This window comes from Sinocyclocheilus grahami, unplaced genomic scaffold, assembly GCF_001515645.1.
Source record: "Sinocyclocheilus grahami isolate Dianchi unplaced genomic scaffold, SAMN03320097.WGS_v1.1 scaffold632.1, whole genome shotgun sequence".
Classification (NCBI taxonomy): Eukaryota; Metazoa; Chordata; class Actinopteri; order Cypriniformes; family Cyprinidae; genus Sinocyclocheilus; species Sinocyclocheilus grahami.
The window spans coordinates 320,893-343,141 of record NW_015505811.1 but is presented as its reverse complement, the minus strand read 5'-3'; the positions used below and the strand labels follow the sequence as shown (position 1 = coordinate 343,141).

General features: G+C 36.7%; 1 protein-coding gene across 1 annotated transcript; it reads left to right on the top strand.

The window, feature by feature from the left end:
- Positions 1 to 8,842: 8,842 nt before the first annotated feature.
- On the top strand, positions 8,843 to 21,702 carry LOC107558123 (gamma-glutamyltransferase 5-like). Its single transcript, XM_016241740.1, has 12 exons — positions 8,843 to 9,035; positions 14,628 to 14,755; positions 15,157 to 15,252; positions 16,465 to 16,660; positions 17,382 to 17,530; positions 17,643 to 17,789; positions 17,883 to 18,013; positions 18,474 to 18,655; positions 19,277 to 19,368; positions 19,456 to 19,562; positions 20,714 to 20,824; positions 21,018 to 21,702. Exons 1-12 carry the CDS (start codon positions 8,875 to 8,877, stop codon positions 21,165 to 21,167), a joined length of 1,650 nt encoding a protein of 549 aa, XP_016097226.1. The 5' UTR covers positions 8,843 to 8,874; the 3' UTR covers positions 21,168 to 21,702.
- Positions 21,703 to 22,249: the final 547 nt, after the last annotated feature.

Genomic DNA, 22,249 nt, shown 5'->3' with positions numbered 1-22,249 from the left:
CCACGTGATTTCCCTGTTGATTCTGCTTCGCGATCTGCTCTGAACAGCTGAAAGCCCGGGAGACTCAACGCGCTGTCCGGAATGGCGTCTTTCAGCCAGGTTTCCGTGAAACACAGAGCAGCAGAGTTTGAAAAATCCTTATTTGTCCGGGAGAGCAGAAGGGGTTCGTCTGTTTTGTTGGGTAAAGAGCGGAGGTTCGCCAGATGGATGCTCAGCAACGGCGTCCTGAATCCGCGCTGCCTGAGCTTCACGAGCGCGCCGGCTCGCTTCCCCCGTCTGCGCGTCCTGAAGCGCTTGATCAGCGCAGCAGCTCCCCCGACAACAATGTCCAGCAAAACATCCGAAGAGTCGAAAACCGGTGAAATATCGGGTGGTGTGTACTTCCGAATGTCCAGCAATTCATCTCTGGTGAAACTGATTGCAGGGATATAACTAAAGACAGGACAAACTAACAAAAACATAAAAACAACTGCAGAGCACGCCACGGAGGCAGCCATCAGCGTCGGCGCCATTGTGCATATGACCCCTTTAAAGAGTTAAATAGAATAATCAGATCTCTAGATAAATTATCCTAAATGATATAAATGATCAACAGTAATTAGCATTCCAACCTAAATTCGAGGTCATAATAAAAAATGGGGTCAAGTAATCTAAAAGTAGTCCAATTATACTCCCTAAAATATGTAAGATGATTAGTTTCGGTGATTATATGTTGGACTGTTGTCTTGAATGTGAGAGAACATGACGGCGTGGAGTTTTTCAACCAGTGTGCATCATATTTGAAGTAAGTGGTTTACCATTGGGTTTAGGTTTCCTGAATAAATTCTATGAAATTGAGTCACTGTATAAATTAACGTTAGACATTTATCCGATAATCAGATAAGAGAGACAAGATCGTCCCAAAATTAGCCAAACAAACACTCCTGTGCTAGAAATTCACACAGTGCAGTCACAGTATCGTGAGTAAAATTGGACCACATTAAACTCACGGTCATGTGAATTATCACTTCTACCTCTAATCAGCATAGGCCCGGTTCCAGAATTAAATCACTAAGGGTGCTTCTGAAATTAGTGAGGGTGCTGTAGACTTAATAATCTATTTTGACATTTCATATTTTTGTCCCAGCTATTGCTATGGTTTTTACCTATATCAATCATTGCAATTTCGAAAGTGACTCTCACATTTATGTGCTGATTAACTTGCAGTGTGTGGCCGCTGGTCCTCTTAGCAGCAGCATGAAAACAATTTTAATTTATTCAGTTTCTGAATGGATAATATAGCCTACACTCTAAAAAATGCTGGGTTAAATACAACCCAGTGCTGGGTAAAATAGGGACAAACCCAGCAATTGCTGGGTTTGTCCCTATTTTACCCATGCAGCACTGGGTTGTATTTAACCCAGCATTTTTTTAGAGTGTAGAAAGAGCACAAAGGCTGCTCCCTTTATAACCACCAAAATCTAACACTCATTATTTACTCATGTCATTTGCCTACCTTCGTGTCGCTCCAAACCTATGGGACCTGATACTGAAAATTCTTCAAAATATCTCCTTATGTGTTCCACGGAAGAAGAAAATCATGCAGGTTTGGAACGACATGAGGGTGAGTAAATGATGACAGAATTTTCCTTTTTGGATGAACTATGCTTTTAAGAAAAAAAACTTTATCTCAAGTTTCTTTCTTATGAGAAATAAGAAAGAAAAAATGAGACAATAGTATGTCATAAATGACAAAACTGATTGATTACATGTATCATTTTTATCAGTGAGAAACTACCAGACCACTACTGTCCTCTTCTGTCCGCAAGAGGAACTGTCTCATTGTGTTCATATGTGAGACTCAGCTCAGACTCAGCGTTTCAACATAAAGTGAAGTTTCTTTATCTTCCTTAACTAGCTTCACAAGCTCCCCGGATTTAAGCTTCTTTATCTGTGCTAAGGAGGTTGTTTGCTGTCAGCTCAAAGTTACAATTCCAGAATCAGCTGTATTTGCTGTGAATAGATGAGGTGTAAAATGTTGAATTCCTGTGCCTGCTTTGACATTTGATTTGTCAGGGCCTCTGTTGAAGATAAGAGTTTATCACTAACAAATGAAAAGGGTTTGGATCGGGTGCTGCTGTTGATCTTGACTGTGCAAACTAAGCTGGTCATTCTCTGATTAACACAAGCTTGATAAAATGAAATTCTCCGAGTGCTGCGCAATATGAGTACTGAGCAGACTGAATCACATATGATTTTCAGTAAATCAGCACTCTTGCTTGTCCGATATTGCTTAAAGGGACAGTTTACTTAAAAAATGAAATATCTGTCATCATTTACTCACCCTCATGACTTTAGAAACTTGTATTGTATACTTTTTTCATCTGCAGAGAAGATATTTTGCAACACCATTGACCAACATTCCCATTCATGTTCCACAGAAGAAACACAATCAATACAAGAGGGGGAGTAAATGATGGCACAATTTTTAGGCTACACAAGAGTATTTGGAGAGCTCAACTTTGCATCTGTTTGGTGTTCAAATGAGGTACAGCTCAGTCATGGATTTGCTGAAAATTGTGAAACATTTTGATCTTGAAGAAACTGTTTCTCTAGCCAACTCTGCTTTGGCAACAGATGCTTTAGTTTCTCATGAAACGTCTGTATCAACAGTCACCATGTCACTTATCTTCCTCTTTTAACTGGTTATACAGAAAATCACTCATCATCAGATCAACCCTCGTATTTATCATTCTGATCTTTACTGTTATCTTTGCCACAATTTACAAAACACACTTTGGGGCTTTCCAGGTGCTTTTTACACAACTTCTAATTAGGTAAAGCGGTCAGGAAGACTGGACATTTCTTTGTTTCACTAGTTTTCTCCAGCACGATGATGGATTACCCAAGAAATATTTCCTCACACTTATACATACCGTTAAAAGATAAGGTTTTGTTTTAAATATTGAATATTGCGTATAATGACCTGCTGACTATACGTTATTAACAGTGCCAACCGAATAATGAGTATCTACAGTGGGTACGGAGAGTGCAAGACCCATGAAAGCCCGCATGGAGTTTGCTACTTCACAAAGAGTGAAAAATTTAAGGGGGTCTGAATACTTTCCGTACCCACTGTATCTAAACCAGCATTTTTGTTACATGTCCAAACCCAGATCTTTCTAGTACCTTCCACTTCACTGTTTCTCTCAGATGTCTGTGTCTTTTCATGGGAATACGCATAGATGTGACAGGCACAGAGTGGCGAGAATCAAAACAATTGCTTTCAGTTCCTTTATTCGGTTATCCTTTATATAACAACACACAGATGACTAGAATTACACAGTATGATTTGTGCAAAAAATACCTTTCAAAACAGGTTAAAAAGTTTCTCCACATTACATCACCCTTGTTGTGTCTAATCCAAACCTTTATTTCTAAAGGAATAGTTCACCCAAAAATGAAAATTTGCTGAAAACTTACCATAAGGCCATCCAAGATGTAGATGAGTCTGATTCTTTATCAGATTTGGAGAAATGTAACATTCCATCACTCGCTCACCAATGGATCCTCTGCAGTGAATGGGTGCCGTCAGAATGAGAGTCAAAACAGCTGATCAAAACATCACAATAATCCACACCACTCCGTTGTGAAGTGAAAAGCTGCATGTTTGTAAGAAACAAATCCAACATTAAGGCATTTTTTACTTAATTAATAATTGTTTCCAGCTAAAATACGAGTCCTTTATCCATAAATTTGCTTTAGAAATAGAAACAAACTCACATTTTTGAGTGAACTATTCCTTTAAGTGTTAATAAGAATAGATTCCTTTATTTACACACAGCACCCCATATTGACAGAAAAACACAGAATTGTTGACATTTTTGCAGATTTATTAAAGAAAAACTGAAATATCACATGGTCCTAAGTATTCAGACTCTTTGCTGTGACACTCATATATTTAACTCCGGTGCTGTCCATTTCTTCTGATCATCCTTGAGATGGTTCTACACCTTCATTTGAGTCTAGCTGTGTTTGATTATACTGATTGGACTTGATTTGGAAAGCCACACACCTGTCTATATAAGACCTTACTGCTCACAGTGCATGTCAGAGCAAATGAGAATTATGAGGTCAAAGGAACTGCCTGAAGAGCTCAGAGACAGAATTGTGGCAAGGCACAGATCTGGCCAAGGTTACAAAAAAATTTCTGCTGCACTTAAGGTTCCCAAGAGCACAGTGGCCTCCATTCCTTAAATGGAAGACGTTTGGGACGACCAGCACCCTTCCTAGAGCTGGCCGTCTGGCCAAACTGAGCTATCGGGGGAGAAGAGCCTTGGTGAGAGAGGTAAAGAAGAACCCAAAGATCCCTGTGGCTGAGCTCCAGAGATGCAGTCGGGAGATGGGAGAAAGTTTTAGAAAGTCAACCATCACTGCAGCCCTCCACCAGTCGGGGCTTTATGGCAGAGTGGCCCGATGGAAGCCTCTCCTCAGTGCAAGACACATGAAAGCCCGCATGGAGTTGTGAGATGGTGAGAAATAAGATTCTCTGGTCTGATGAGACCAAGATATAACTTTTTGGCCTTAATTCTAAGCGGTATGTGTGGAGAAAACCAGGCACTGCTCATCACCTGTCCCAACAGTGAAGCATGGTGGTGGCAGCATCATGCTGTTGGGGTGTTTTTCAGCTGCAGGGACAGGATGACTGGTTGCAATCGAGGGAAAGATGAATGCGGCCAAGTACAGGGATATCCTGGACGAAAACCTTCTTCAGAGTGCTCAGGACCTCAGACTGGGCCGAAGGTTTACCTTCCAACAAGACAATGACCCTAAGCACACAGCTAAAATAATGAAGGAGTGGCTTCACAACAACTCTGTGACTGTTCTTGAATGGCCCAGCCAGGGCCCTGACTTAAACCCAATTGAGCATCTCTGGAGAGACCTAAAAATGGCTGTCCACCAACGTTTACCATCCAACCTGACAGAACTGGAGAGGATCTGCAAGGGGGAATGGCAGAGGATCCCCAAATCCAGGTGTGAATAACTTGTTGCATCTTTCCCAAAAAGACTCCTGGCTGTATTAGATCAAAAGGGTGTTTCTACTAAATACTGAGCAAAGGGTCTGAATACTTAGGACCATGTGATATTTCAGATTTTCTTTTTTAATAAATCTGCATAAATGTCAACAATTCTGTGTTTTTCTGTCAATATGGGGTGCTGTGTGTACATTAATGAGGAAAAAAAATTAACTTAAATGATTTTAGCAAATGGCTGCAATATAACAAAGAGTGAAAAATTTAAGGGGGTCTGAATACTTTCCGTACCCACTGTATCTAAACCAGCATTTTTGTTACATGTCCAAACCCAGATCTTTCTAGTACCTTCCACTTCACTGTTTCTCTCAGATGTCTGTGTCTTTTCATGGGAATACGCATAGATGTGACAGGCACAGAGTGGCGAGAATCAAAACAATTGCTTTCAGTTCCTTTATTCGGTTATCCTTTATATAACAACACACAGATGACTAGAATTACACAGTATGATTTGTGCAAAAAATACCTTTCAAAACAGGTTAAAAAGTTTCTCCACATTACATCACCCTTGTTGTGTCTAATCCAAACCTTTATTTCTAAAGGAATAATTCACCCAAAAATGAAAATTTGCTGAAAACTTACCATAAGGCCATCCAAGATGTAGATGAGTCTGATTCTTTATCAGATTTGGAGAAATGTAACATTCCATCACTCGCTCACCAATGGATCCTCTGCAGTGAATGGGTGCCGTCAGAATGAGAGTCAAAACAGCTGATCAAAACATCACAATAATCCACACCACTCCGTTGTGAAGTGAAAAGCTGCATGTTTGTAAGAAACAAATCCAACATTAAGGCATTTTTTACTTAATTAATAATTGTTTCCAGCTAAAATACGAGTCCTTTATCCATAAATTTGCTTTAGAAATAGAAACAAACTCACATTTTTGAGTGAACTATTCCTTTAAGTGTTAATAAGAATAGATTCCTTTATTGAACACACTATTATGCAAATAACCTTTATTTTGTTATATTGCTAATACTGAAATAGGTGAATAGTAAGTAATTCAGTTAAATCTTGTTTTCATTTTATCTATATTTTAAGCATAATTCATCAGAAGGGTTCAATCATAAAATACTTTATGATACCTCTGCAGTGAATGGGTGCCGTCAGAATGAGAGTCAAAACAGCTGATCAAAACATCACAATAATCCACACCACTCCGTTGTGAAGTGAAAAGCTGCATGTTTGTAAGAAACAAATCCAACATTAAGGCATTTTTTACTTAATTAATAATTGTTTCCAGCTAAAATACGAGTCCTTTATCCATAAATTTGCTTTAGAAATAGAAACAAACTCACATTTTTGAGTGAACTATTCCTTTAAGAGTGTTAATAAGAATAGAGTCCTTTATTGAACACACTATTATGCAAATAACCTTTATTTTGTTATATTGCTAATACTGAAATATGTGAATTGTAAGTAAATCAGTTAAATCTTGTTTTCATTTTATCTATATTTTAAGCATAATTCATCAGAAGGGTTCAATCATAAAATACTTTATGATACTTAAATACTTTAAGATACTTTATCAATCCCTAAGTGAGACTTGGCAGCAATATCAAACAAACCACACTCACAAAAAAAGTTTTTATATTAACTTTTATATATAGACTTATCTGATCAAGTGCAAAGAATACCTTATTTGTTTCTTCAGGTATACACATGAAGGAGGAACTGTTTGAAATATTTTGCTTTGGGAAATATCTTGCTATCCTCTATATGGGAAGAAAGAGGTTCACACAATGTAAAAGCTCATACTATTCATCTTTTCTCGAGAAATGGAAGTAAAGACACATTTCTTCAATTGTATGTGATGCTTCTGACTTAAAGACCTTCCAAGGAAGGCAGCTGTGTGGAGTTAATTTGAAGAAGACGCAGCTGTGGAAAAAACTCAAACTAATTTACAGTAAATAAGTAAAAATCTCTCTGAATTGCCTTCAGTGTGTCTTCTCAACTTCTGTCAATTTCTCCAGGTTAAGAAAGAAAGGTTTCAAAGGCTCATGTGGACTTGAGGAATGTGACAGACTCTTGCCAATATATATTTTTTCTAATGTGATCAAACTCACCTAACAACTTTTTTAATGTTATGGTTGTCATCATTCAAGATAGATTAGTAGATTGTGATGAGTTGACTGAAGTGAGTTCACAGACTCTTCTTGCCAAATATGAGTGCAGTATGAGAAATCGTTGAGATGAAATTCTAGGGTAGATGAATACAAGATTATTAGAGTCTTTCTAAGGAATCACACTTCCATAACTGAGATATTAAAGATAGTTTATCATGTACATGTCTAATAAGTACAGGCTATTAACTTACTATTTTTAAAGGTTGATGTAGTTGATGAAGTTCTGTTTGTATACTTTTCATTCTTTAATAACAATGTCTAATGGAATCAAAACTGATAAGTCAGAAGTCAGAAAGAGCTTTATTACCAAGTATGTTTACACACACAAGGAAACTGATTTGGCAACAGGACCCTCCAGTGCAGAAGTACAGACATAGGGCAAACTTACAATAGTGCAGACATACATAGGGATTACAGAGTAGAGATTGAATATAACACTATAAGAAAAACAGAAAATTAAATAATGCACTATATACAGAAGTAGAAATATAGAGAAAAAACATGTAATTGTTTAAATGAATGTACAGATATGTTATTTACAAGTGTGCATTTTACAAATGTACAATTTTCGGATTCTATGTATAAATATGTCCGTTATGATGGACAATGTATAGTTATGAATGTTTTAATTGTTCAGGCTGAATATATCCTGAACAATTAAAACATTAGGCGAACAATTAAACATTATAACTCAGTTGGGTGCAATACAAACTAACGTCCTTGAGGGGTGAAAAACAGACTCTTAACTTTTGTTAATTAATGACTCAATTTGGTTGACGCTGACTAACTTCGAGAGTTGAAAACAACAAACGGAAAAAAGGGAAAGACATTTCATTTCATTTTCATTTCAAGATCATTTTAACTCCAGTGTCCCGTACAGCTGTTTCTTCTAAAGATTGAATTGCATTTATGTACTGTGGTATTTATGTAATAAAATATATAGTTCTGACTCTAAATTCTAAATTGATAAATGTACAGGAAGTCTTAAACAAAGATAAGTGCGTATAAATAGTACGCAAAATAAAAACGAAAACTCGTGGTATTGATACGCAAAAATGGACTTTGGCGTGTATATGCTACGCGATGGGTAGGTTTAGGGTCGTGGGGTAGATACGTATCATATGTACGCGAAAACTGCGTATCATATGCACGCCAACAAATTTCGTATCATATGCACGTGAAAACTGCGTATTATATGCACGCCAAACACATGCGTATCATATACACGCCAAAGTCCATTTTTGCGTATCAATACCACGAGTTTTCGTTTTTATTTGGCGTACTATTTATACGCATTTTCATGAGACCGGGCTCCCTGAATAATGAAACATATAAACATTTATAGAACTTTTTGAAACCATACTTCAGTAGACGCCGTTTTATAAAAGCAAGTGGCAAGGGGCTTCATAAAAGTCACAGTACAGTAACTCGCGTCTCTACTTGTTTCATGGATTCCTTCGAATGTCATTTCGTGTTCTTCTCTCACACTTCACAGTACAGTTACTGTACTCTCTCAAGTAAGTTTATGAACTTGCACAAGCTTTTCGTTTTTGTGTAAACGCGTCCTAAAGTCACTCAGTCGCGCGACTCTTCTCCGCCCCTCAGCACTCAAAGTCAGTGAGTGAGCAGCGCGCGCGTCTCATTCTACCTGCTGAACGCGCGCTGGTCACAGCATGGCCAAATCACAGTCGAGACGCTGCTGCTTCTGCATACTCGCTTTAGTGTGCTCGGTTATAATTATCTGCATTTGCATCATTTTAGCCACCAAACAGAAATACGCGTTCACGCACGCTGCTGTTTCTGCGGACTCTGTCAGGTGCTCCAACATCGGCAGGTAAGAAGACATGCGCGTTTTGCTAATTAAGATCTGAACCTTAAGCATGGAAAATATATTGAAGCAACACTGACTTTCAGTTCTGTACAATACAGCTGCAGTACAAGTTAGGAGAGTTAAACTGCATGTCAAGAATATAGAGTGTTTAATTAATATAAGGCGTAATGTTACAAGTATTTCAAACAGTGATTAACAATAAACAACATAACAACGTAGAGAGATAATCAGTTTAAGAGATTAGACAATGCACTTGTACTTATGGGTCTTAAAGATTTAGAATAACTAGAATTATGACATATAGTAAAAATTACCAAAAAGTTGAATGTAGAATGAATCTGTCCAGACTATTGTGTACATACACTCTTGTTGACATTTGATCATTAACATTCTGTGCATTCTGTGTTAAATATTTTCTGCAACCATTTAAACCCTCTGAGTGATGCTGTAAGAAACAATATCCAAGATCTTTTGTTCTGAGCACTGATTAAACTAACAAGAGCCATGGCATTAGTGACAGCCAAGACCTCCTGCCAGTCAAAACTGGATCAACCAGCTTCACAAAGCCCTGTGGAGAAGTCATGCTCTTAGAATGGCACATTTTTTATCCCTCGTCCACGTTTCCTGCAGTTTGTGCCAAACATACAGAGCGTTTCCTTGTTCACTGTGTGAAATCTTTTATGACCGCATTTCCAAGAACTTGGCTTTGGTGTTTCATCTGGGGTCACAATTTAACCTGCTCTAAAAGGATTCAGAGAGAAGGTAGTTGAGGTTTCCAGGGCATATCCCAGAGAGAGGAGGCATTTGTCCTCTTTTGGATTAATGTCCTCTTTTGGATTAATGTTTGGATTAATGAGATGCTTGGAACTCATTTGCACATTCTGTCAAACAAAAAACATCTGAATGTGAAAGAAGTAAAGAACATTGCGTCTCCACAGACACCCTCGTTACCCACAAACACTGTCTGGCACATCAGTATCTAACAGAGGTTGTTTCTAAAAGGGCTTTTTTTTCTCTCTGGCGTGATTATTATGTTGATTACATAAGACATGCGCAGTCATTGACACAAAAGCTGTTCATCTGTATTCAACCCCTACAGGGATAAAGTAAATACTTTTGCTTGCTCATGCAGACCATGGCAAGTTTTTTACTTGCTTTGCCATTTTTGAAGATGCTTTCTTTTAGATGTTTTATTGTGCTATTTTTATTTACCTACTTTCATTAGCAGTTACTACATTTAACAATTTCAAGTCAAAAATTAATCTGAACTTTATTTCAGATGTTTCTCCTAAAGAATTTGAAGAAATATTTGAGGTCATATTGAGCTCTCTGAGAACATTTTGAGACAATGTTGAGATCAGGAGGTCAGGAGAAACATCTGAGATGCATGAAACTTAGAAAAAAATCTTTACGTTTGCATTTAGTCAATGTGACACAATAAAAGACCATAAGCAATTTGTCAGAGAGCCAACAATATGTATAGTTATACAGTATTAGAGTAGAGGTGAAATGCAGAGAAGATGATGAAAAATATATATTTTTTTTTTTACTTGTGGAAGAGGTTAGTCTTCAGCTGCTTGTTGAATGTTGAATGATGGTGTCAATAAATCAGGGGTGCATTTCCCAAAAGCATTGTTAGCCAACTATGGTCACAAGTTCCTTCATTACCAACAACAATCTGGTGTTTCCCAAAACCAAAGTTTAAATGAACAACCACAAACAGCATCGCAATCTTATGTAGTTGGAACTGCAGCTCTCGACCTGTGGTTAGAAGCATAGTTTGTTATTGTGGACTTAAATAAATCATGCACAATAAGCAAGCTAACGTGCAGCTTATTGCACCAGTGAGGAACAGGGAGGGTGAAGTTTCTGGAACAACAAGGCTCCTCTTGTTCAGACCATAACTGGCATTTGTAGGAATGCTTTCCGTTTGTTCTCTTTGCTATCTAGGGCAGATGATTGAAGTATTAAATGGAAATTTGTGATTTCTTTCCTATGGGAATTTCCTTTCTTGACTTTTTGTGTTGCAAAAGCTGCTGTAGAACATTACCACTTAACACTGTAACACTGATCTAATCTTTAATCTCAACTTTCACATTTAACAACACTGAATTGTTTTCTTCTTAACAGCTTTGTTGACTTCAGAAAGGCACATACCATCACAATCTGATAATATGCTTTCAAGGATTATTTATTACCGTGAATATGAGTGATATATCATTATTTGATTGATGGCCATTGTATCACTTAACACTGATATAAAGACTGTGGTATATAAGAAGTTTTCTTATGTTTCAGATGTTTGATTTACTCACTGCATCACTGCCTTTGAAAGATCTCACATTTCCTTTAATCAGTTCAGGACATCCTGTAACATTTGAGATCATCCATTGTGGTGTATTACCCTATTATCCCAAAATATCACAACCCCTATATAGTGCTTAAAATACAAGTGCAAACACTGATCTTGTAGAAAGCAAGAATTTTCAGAATTTTGTGCAATTGTGCAAGTTTGTGTGTGTGTGTGTGTGTGTGTGTGTGTGTGTGTGAAGGCTGGAACTTCTCAAGGTTCATTGAGCTGTCAAGTATCACTTCTCCTCTGGCTCAGACTTGCCTCAAGATTCTCATTTTTCATATTGACGCAAACACGTAAAGAAACTGTGATTTATCCACAGTTTGTGAATCTGTCACATACCCCAATGCACCATGTTTTTAATGCGTTTTAAAAAAACACTTGAATGAATTCATTCATTCATTCAACTTTATTTCCAGACTCAAAGTCCATTAGCAAAAGCACACAATACAAAACAGTACAATATACATTAAAAGAGACAGTTATACCAATGCTTTCTCATGACTGTGACTACAATATTATAATACCATTCTGTGAATCATCCAACCGAAAGGTAAATTTATACATCACATTTCTCATTAAAGCCAGAAAGGACTGTACTCTTGCCTTACAGAATAGAGCATGTGCACTGCTCCACCCTGGTTTTTTAAGCAAGATCTTCATACAGTCATTGTAAACAACCTGAAGCTTACATAGGCTCTCTTTTTTTAAACTTAACCCACAAGGGAGCAGTATAAAAAGATGTACAATATGCTCTAAAAAGGTTCAGCTGTACCTTATCAGAACACATATAAAATTTTCGCACCTATATATTTGCTTGAGCATATAACATTCGAAATGCCTAATACATATCACCATCACTCATTTCATTGTTAATGATATGACCCAAATATTTTGTTTCAGTACACACATTTAATACTTGCGCTGATAAATAGAAATCTGGGAAATTAAAATCTCTATGTTTTTTGGTTCTGCAGATCATGGCAACACTCTTTTTTGTATTATATTGCACATATCTAATCCCATAATCAGAACATATTTAGCAGCTGTTGAAAACCAGCACTATCGGGGGGAAAAACAACTATCATCAGCATACATACTGTATAGTGATTGACTATGGTATTATCAAGCATACATCCAGTCTTACAGTCAATAACAGTCTTACAAGTCATTCATATAGACTTTAAAAAGGGCTGGTGAAAGTAGACATCCTTGCCACACTCCATTTCTTACTCTAAATGAATCTGACACACAATTACCCCACTTTATCTGCATCCTTTGATTAGTGTACCAATATGTCAAAATTCTTAACATGCTATTAGCCCTTTGTCTTAGTTTACTGAACAACTTTTGATGATTTAACTCTAGCAAAAGCTTTAGAAGCATCAATAAAGCCAATTATAACAGTGGAATTTTGTCTTTTATACAGTTCTACTACTTAATTCAGAACATACACAAATCAGTACTATGTTGAGCCTTAAAGCCAAACTGGCTGTCTGTGGTATCAAGATAAACACCTAATCGATCTAATATGATTCTTTCCAGAACCTTTGACACAGCACTAGCTAAAGCAATTGGTCTATAGTTATCTAAACTATACCTACTTTGCTAGCCTTATCCTTAAAGGACAATATGTAAGATTTTTTTATTAAAATATTCAAAAATCACTAGAACAGTGTTATATATTTTGCTGACTTATGTACTTACATTATCCCAAATGTTTCGAAGAATGTTTAAATCCAGAGAAATAAGCAATTTTATCTAGTGAGACGGAGTGTGTCCATAGTGTCATTGTATTGCCTGCCAATGACGTGATAACTCATAACCCCTCGTTTTTTGTTTTGTGGAAAACATGGAAACACCAAAGACGCTTTAATATGTTGTGCGTTTTAATAGACCGGTGACGACCGCACAGAGTAGCATTATAACAGAACTTTCAAATGTATCTAGTATGATAAAACAGCGCTGCTTTTTCCCCCCACATACACACGACCGGAAGGAGCGTAAGCAGTCGACTGTGGCATAATAAAAGCTCTGCTGCTTTCGAGCCGTGTGTCACGCTCGTATAGCGGCCTCGTTTCGCTTCGACAGCTTTCAGCCTCACCCTGCTTCATTCTACTACGTTAATAAATCATTAGCTCATCCATGAACATGATTTCTGCTGGATTCCCATCGGTTTGCGTCGGCTGTGGGGATGAAGACGACAACTCCCATGATTCCACACTCAGTCACGGTGTCATCAAACTACGCCTTTGTCTATTTGTTTATTTTAAATACGCGTCCTCTAGTGGCGAAAATTACATATTGTGCCTTTAATAACAGGTTACTGACAACATAGACTATGGGAGCAGCCCATGTATCATAAAACCAGTGAAGCAAATTCCGAGAAGAACCGCAAGCCTAGGGCTCGCACATTTTAAATGTTCAGCAGTAATTTGATCTAAACTATCAGTTTTCCTATCTTTAAGCTGAATTATTGCTTGATATACCTCATTTGTTGTATCACTCCCTGTATCCATACAGACTGCATCCACTTTGCATGGAGCAAAATAATGTTGTCTCCACAGCTCTGCTATATTCACAGCTCCAGACACACCCTCTATAGAGCATGTTAATGTCACATTGCTCCTATTTATTGATCTTACGTCCATCCAGACATTATTCTTCCATCATTCACATGATTACAAAGCAGATTTTCCACTATTGAATCTGCTCTCATCACTTGTTCATGTTTACAGATATAACAAACTGCATATTTATACTTTCCATTGGTTAACTTTTTCCGGTTCTGAAGTGGTCCCTGTCTGGGCCTACCAGCTATATCCCATGCCTTAAATGCTTCGTTTGCTTCATTATGATTTGCTGACGCATACTTTTCCCACCCTGGCTTATTATTAGTGTAAGTAAGGTGTCCTGTGTTCGAGTCCTGGCTCATGGACCTTTCCTGATCCCATCCCCCCTCTCTCTCCCACTTCGCTTCCTGTCTCACTACTATCCTATCAATAAAATGCAAAAACACCAAAAAATAAGTCTTTAAAAAAAATCCCAGTACAACAAATCAAAAACAAACTTTCGTTTTAATGCAAATTATAATTTCTTGTTTTTCTCTTGGTTTTGGTGTGAAAATGACTGATTTCTATATGGGATTTAGCCATTTGAACTTTATGTATCCTGAATAATGCACTAGTCGTAGCTGCCTGGAACCCAATGCTAAATTTATGAGACATGTCTTCTGTTCACAGGGACATGTTGCTTGAGGGGGGCTCAGCGGTGGACGCAGCCATCGCAGCTCTGCTCTGCACTAGTTTGGTCAACCCTCAGAGCATGGGCTTGGGTGGAGGGTCCATCTTTACCATTATGGACAAAACAGGTATGTCCATGTATATGAATTGTAGTTGCGTAAAAAACACTATACAAGTAAATGGAAATTAGCATATTATAGTTTTTTGTCTTGGTCTTGTGATTGAGGTGATGCAAAGTCTCATTTCAAACTGACATATCTATTTTCCCCATTACATGAGCAACTCAGTACATGTCATTCACATTATTTTGACGATGACTCATAATTCTACAAGTATAATCCAGTACAGCTATATGAGTTTCTCTAGAAATTTTGTGGAAAGCTAGATTGAACTGTTAGTTTATTGTTTAAGCAGTGTTCTTTAAAGAGACAAAGAAAAATATACATGATGTAAATAACGAGGATAGATAATAACGCTGTTTTGAAAAATAAAATCTGCATAAACAGTTTAGAGTCCTCTGTTTTTCAAGGCAAAGTGAAAATCATCAGCTCAAGAGAAACAGTCCCAAAAGATGTCCGAGTGGATCTGCTGAATAAGTGTCCGAAAACCACTCCACTTGCTCCAGGTAAAGCTCTTGCTCCACATGAAAGCAGGGTAAACTATCCCTCATTGGCCTCTCATTTAGACAGGAAGTAAAAATCACCCAACATTTACATCATGTATTCAACCTAATGTCATTCCAACTCCACATTATTTTCTTTCTTCCATTAAAAACTGGTGTCTTATTTATTTTTTATTTTTGGAGTTTAGCTAAATAAATCACCATTCACTTTCCACAAGCTTGGACATTCTGCTTTTCTGTTTCACGGAAGAAGGAAAATAATAAGTGGTATGAGTAAACCATGACATTTTTTAGATTAAACATGCCATTTGAAAATATAGAAAGTACAATGGGACATTGTGCGTAGAAATATCTTAAGGGGAAGTATGTACTCAAGTGGACTTGTTTTGCTTGTTTCTAATTCTTAAATGCACTTCCTGGACAGTTAAAATGTCATTTTGACTGATTAGAGTCACTATTGCCAAACATCTTTACCCAGAATGCCAGAGAATTCTACTGTTGACCAATTTTGTGTAGTTGCCTAAATGTTCACATGCTGTTCATGCACAAAAATGCAACTCTAATTATTTTTCCGTAATATTTTTACTTCATAGATTAGTTTTTTTCCCCCCAAAAGCTATAGTTTATGTAATTTGGAAAAGAACGAAACTCACTGTGTTTTTCTTTGAAATGCAATAACATCCACTGACAACAAAACTAAAGCTTTTTTTTAAAGCAGGAAATAGTCTGATTTGGCAATGTACAGTTTTTTTTTTAAAGGGCTTTTCTTATTTTCGTTTCAGACCAGTATTACTCAAGACTTTTAATTAGATTTTCCTTATTGTTCATACTTAAGGTTAGTGATGTAGATGCCTAGCCCTAATATTAAACTTTGGCATATACGTAACAGCCTAGCAACACCCTGACAAACACGAACAACATCCTAGAATTGTGCACTGGCAAGCTTCATTTAGATCTTCAGAAAATTTTAAAATCAAGTTTAAATGTATTTTTCAAAAAGTGTAACTCATAAAATACCTATTGTTAATAGGTTCAGTAAAAAACAGTAATATAGTGAAATATTATTACAATTTAAAATAACTTTTTTAACTTTTTAATATTTGAATATATTTTAAAATGTATTTTATTCCTGTGATACAAATCAGAATTTTCCAAATGATTGAATGGTGCTGTGCGCCAACTGTTTTATGCTTTATTTGTCCACGCGCCTCACAGGAAGTCACTGGATAGGTGTCCCAGGAGAACTCCGTGGCTATGAAAGGGCTCATCAGTTGTATGGAAAGCTGCCCTGGGCCAAACTATTCGAGCCCTCTATCAAGCTGGCACGAGAGGGCTTCCCCATGCCAGACTACCTCACTTATTTCTTGCAGGAAAAATTAATTAAGATGCTGATTAATGGCACTGAACTCTGGTAATGTATCTTCTCCAAGCAAACACATACACACTATCATGTACACTACTGTTTGTTATGACTGTCATCTCAGTGTAATAGTTTATTTAAGGGCACAAGTGTGATGAACCTTGACGAGCATTCCTGACAATCAGTGTCAAAGAAGTAGGTTATGACTTAGCCGCAGGCAAACCTCAGGAAATATAAGACCTCTTTCATTGTTGTGTAATAAGAAACTTTCTGCTGCATGAATCAAAGCAGCATTGAGTCTGTCTCCAGTTTTCTATTAAATACCATTTTTGTCTATTTTAAATCATAATTTGCTGAATTACATACTGTAACTCACTAAATATGTCTAATGTTTATATATGTTTCAAATATGTTAAATTTGCTCAAATTAATGCAGCTCTGGTGAGCATTAAGAGGCTTAGTTCAAAAACATTATTATATAAACATACATAAATTAGATAAATAATAAATATTATATAAACATATATCTCAGTGAAATTACAGCATTTTAATCAAAACATTTGATTATTTTTTTGTATTTAAATATTTTAATTTTATTTACTGATTTAAATAAATGTTACATTTATTGATTTATTTTTTCACTATTATTATTTTGGGGCGAAATATGACTCAGACATGTTCTTGGCAAGTTTCATCACATTTTGTTTCACCTGGCTGCTCTATGTTACTTGAGTCGCTTTCTGTCTGGTTTTATAAGCTTATTTCTTTTTAGTGAACTGTTCTACAAGGACAAGACACCAAGGGACACCCTCAAGTTCCCTCAGCTGGCAGAAACCATGGAAACTATCGCCAAAGAAGGAGCCGATGCCTTTTACACTGGAAAAATCGCCAAGGACTTGATACAAGATGTACAACAGAGAAGTACTGTTTGTATATAAATGGCAGTCGCTGCAATCAGAACAGATGTAGTGCTTCCGAAACAAGTTTTTTGGCAGGTGTGCTTGTTTACACAGTTTACTTTTGTTTTTTCCAGATGGAGTGTTATCATTAGAAGATCTGAGCACTTTTCAGGTCAGAGTCAGTGACGCATGGTCAGTCCAACTTGGGGAATACAAGATGCACTTCCCTCCTCCACCAGCAGGGGGCGCAATACTCAGCTTTATCCTCAAACTAATGCATGGTAGGAGTAGATCACAAAAGAAAAACCAACTGTGCCAGCTGTACTGAATCAGATTTTACTTATAAATATTAAACCTTGTTTTGTTTTTCTCAGGGTTCGGGCTTTCTCCAGCCTCCAACCAAGGAGACCAGAAAACCCTGACTTTGCATCGGTTCCTTGAGGCGGTTAAGTTTGCCAATGGACAAAAGCACAACCTCAAAGACCCCTACTTCGACTCTAGAGATGTATGGATACAACTTCATTTAACATATTGTGGTGCTTGGGCTCATGTTAAAATCAAAATGATTTTCCGTCTGGAACATTCCTTAAAAAATTACACAACAGCACAGTTTCTCATGTGCTTAATTTTGTTATATTTGCTATTTTTGGCAGTAGTAAGCATAATATCACTAGACATCAAGTGTAAGGTTGAGTAAATACTATGAAAGGCCGGATGTTATTTCTTATGAAGGCCACACAAATGCAAGCAATTAATGCTTGAAATGAAATCAAAATATGTGTTAACGAAGCATGCATTCAAAGCAAGTATGAAAAGATTTGATTTCATTTAGCAACATTATAAATAAGTCCACGCCTGTCAAAAAATGAAAAATGCAAATAATGATCAGTCTAAACTGAATACATTTGTCTGGGAAGTTATTATACTAGATTTATTCATGTTTTTCTTGTGCTCTGTGAATGCAGATGGAGTACATCAAAGATGAGGAGTTCATTAAGCATATCAAGGCTTTGATCACTGACGGCTCCACACACAACGCCTCTTACTACAACATCACGCCGTCAGTCGACCGCTTTGGCACCACGCATGTTTCAGTGATGGCAACAGATGGCAGTGCTGTGTCAGTCACCAGTACCATCAACCAAATGTGAGACACATTTACAACATATGCTCAGCAGAGTTACAAATCCAGGAAATCCTAGTAGAAATTGTGTTTCAAAATTTAAAGGGATAGAATGTGAATATACTGTACATACTGTATGTATGTGTGTGTATATATCTACAAAATAACACTAAGGTTCAGTAAGATTTTTAATGCTTTTAATAGAAGTATTTTATCCATTTGGTCAAAAAACACACACGCACAAAAACAATATATATATATATATATATATATATATATATATATATATATACACAGTATATATAGTGAAATGATATTACAATTTAAAAGAACTGTTTTCTGTGTTAATATATATTTTAAAATTTATTTCAGTGATGTCAAGGCTACATTTTCTGCATCATTATTCCAGTTTTCATCCTTCAGAAATCCTTTCATATTACTATTGCTGCTTAATAAGTTTGTTTAAACTTTGATACTGATGAATATAAATTTTAAAAGAACAGCATTTATATATATATATATATATTATTTTATATATTCTTTCATATATTTTACAAATATCATAAATAAATAAAAAAACATTAGAAATTCAATAATATTATAAATTAAATAATGAACTAATATTTTTATATCTTATGTCTACAGGTTTGGGTCAACTGTTTACTCTCCTAAAACAGGTATCATCCTCAACAATGAACTAGCTGACTTCTGCGGCCGAGCAGTTTCTGTTACACCAGGTGAAGATCCTTCACCAAATATATCTTCTTACATTTTGCATGTCGTGAAACTTCTTGTCACCATACTGTGTTTTTTTCTCTCTCCAGGCGAGCAGCCTCCCTCCTCCATGGCTCCTACCATCCTGCAGTCCCAGGAGAGGACTCTGGTGATTGGTGGATCAGGAGGAAGTTACATCACCACAGCCATGGCCCTAGTGAGACAAACTCCACTTGAAATCAAACAAGTTATCAGTGTTATCAATGTTCTACCTATTTTTGTGAACTACACAGCTCACATAAATGCATCTTACATCTACTGCATGTACTAACAGTTTTCATCTACAGTACTAATTTGGTTATTGGAACTGTTTAAATGTTTGTCACAAAATTTTAATCAACTGTTTGAAATATTTTTTAATTGTATTTTATTTTCCAACCTAATGTCTATTTTCCCTTTTTTATTAATGTAAAACGGTTTGGTTTTGTAATCTTTTATCAAAATAATAATTTGCCCCACCTCTTCTCATTGAATATTCCGGTTCTCAGAGAAAATACTCAGAATCCAGTCAGTATTGACTTTAAAATCATATTTTTGTTAAAGCACTTACATATACAGTATCTTCCAGTAAAAAAAAGTTACTTGAGCTATAAAATTGTCTGATAGTCTATAAATATTTCTTAACTAAAACTAAAAAGATTGCCTGTGGTCGTCGACAGCATCCCACAGAATAATACAAAAATATGTTGAAAAGACCCTAATTTAGTTGAATTATTATATTTACATTTTAATCATCTATTTGAACTGTTATTTTGATTGAATTTTATTTTCCAACATAATGTCTATTTTCTCTTTTTTATAGCATATCCATGGTATTACCGTCTAAAAATATATTTTTGTAATCTTTTTTCAAAATATAATCATTTGCTCTTCCTCTTCTCACTGAAAATTCAGTTTCACCCTGAAAAAAGTCTGAATACTGTCAATATTGACTTTAAAATAACATATTTCAAAAGCACTTTCAAGAATGTTCCAGTAAAAACATATTGAGCTTTAAAATTGTCATCCATTTAGTCTATAAACACATTTCATATGTGCACTAAACGATGCATTAAAAATGATTGTCTGGGGTAGTCGACTCGACAGCATGCCACAGACGCAGCACAGAGATTTCCTGCTGAAAAGAACCAAATTTAGTTTAATTGTATTAGAATTTGTATCAAAAGTTGAATTAAATATAAAATTGTCTGCATTAAAAACGATCATCTGTGGTAGTCGTCAGCATGCCACAGATGCAGTACAGAGATATCCAGCTGAAAATGACAAACCTTCTTTAATGAACATCCCCTTGTTCTTTTCCTATTTCAGTCCATTATGAACCACTTGTGGTTTGGGATGAACCTTGACAAATCTATCACTGAAAAAATAGTATATGTGGACTCCAGCAACAAAGTCAAATTTGAGGATGGATACAACGAAGTAAGTCCTTGGGAATGCAGACCCGCTCTAACATTATGAGGTCACCAATAATCACATGTTGTTAGTGTGGCTGAACTGATTGTAATTGCTCTTACTTTCTACTGAAATGCCCCCGGTCACAATCATCATTTTATAAAATAGTTAATCAAAATGACTTGTAAGTGGTAACATTTTGTTCTTTTATTCTTCTCAGTCAGATATCAAGGCAATGAAAGCGTTAGGACACCACGTGACGAAAAACATTTACCCATTTTTAAATGTGGTCAACGGTATCTCGAAAGAAGGACAGTGCATCAGTGCCGTATCTGACGCCAGGAAGCGCGGCGAGTCAGCAGGATACTGACCCTGCCTCTGTTTGTGCTGTCAGCTGTTAAGAGATTGGTGTGGTGATTCTTCAGGCCTGGGAGGAACTGAGAGTGGAAACAAAGGGTCAGCGCTCCCTTTCAGCGACGCCTGTAGACACCATAAATTCAAACACAGGGTGATTGTGCACAATGGTGTGCATTTGTCCGTCCATGTCCACTTTTGTTGGACTCTTACAAACGAGAGTTACAGTAAGATTTGAGTGCATGTAAGTATGTTTTTTTTATGTCAGGGAGACCGGGGCTAGTTGTCAAACAGAAGAAGTTGTCACAAGGGTTGCATCTCAAAAACACAGGGATTCATTCAGGAAAGAGTCAACTATATAATGAAGGTAGATCATACATCTTTATTTTAAAAACGTTTTCCCTAAAAGGTTGAGTTAGAATAGCTTGCAAGAGCGTGATTAGAAACACAACAGAGTGAGCACATGTATTATCCTGTTTCCTGTTCGGTGTGATGACGTTTAATGTCCCCGATAACATCTGTAGTCCCATTTAGCCACTCGTTAGTCACTGCCTTTTAAATTCAGTTTTGTGTGTGTTCCCAGTGAGCTGAATGCAAACGGTTTTCCCTCGGAGGGAAGAGATACGCATTATTAAAAATTATTAAAACATTATTCACGCAACTCCCACTATGGGGCAGGAGGGATGAATTCGTTCCTCTTGTTCTTTATACTCGGGTTAATCACGAATCATAACTCTTACCTAATTTTTGTTGTTTCTTGCACAAAACAGTCACAAACGTAGTTTTTCGTGAGCGTTTTCCATCCTCTGTGAAACAACGGTATGTGTCCACACTGGCGCGAAAAACTCCCGCTCAAAATGCTCGACGGACGACGTTGCCGCTTTGGGGGCGTGTCTAGAAAATTACGTACAGCGAGTGCCTATAGTCGATCATTTTTAGTACAAGGTCAACAAAACCAGATACCAGCAATATACACGCACGCTTTCAGCTAAAAAGATTGGTAAATCCAGAGAAATTCCAATTTTAAATAATGACTCGTCCCGGTTCATTGTCGCCTATCAATTACGTAATATCCGCTCTATCGGTTTCCGCTTGTAG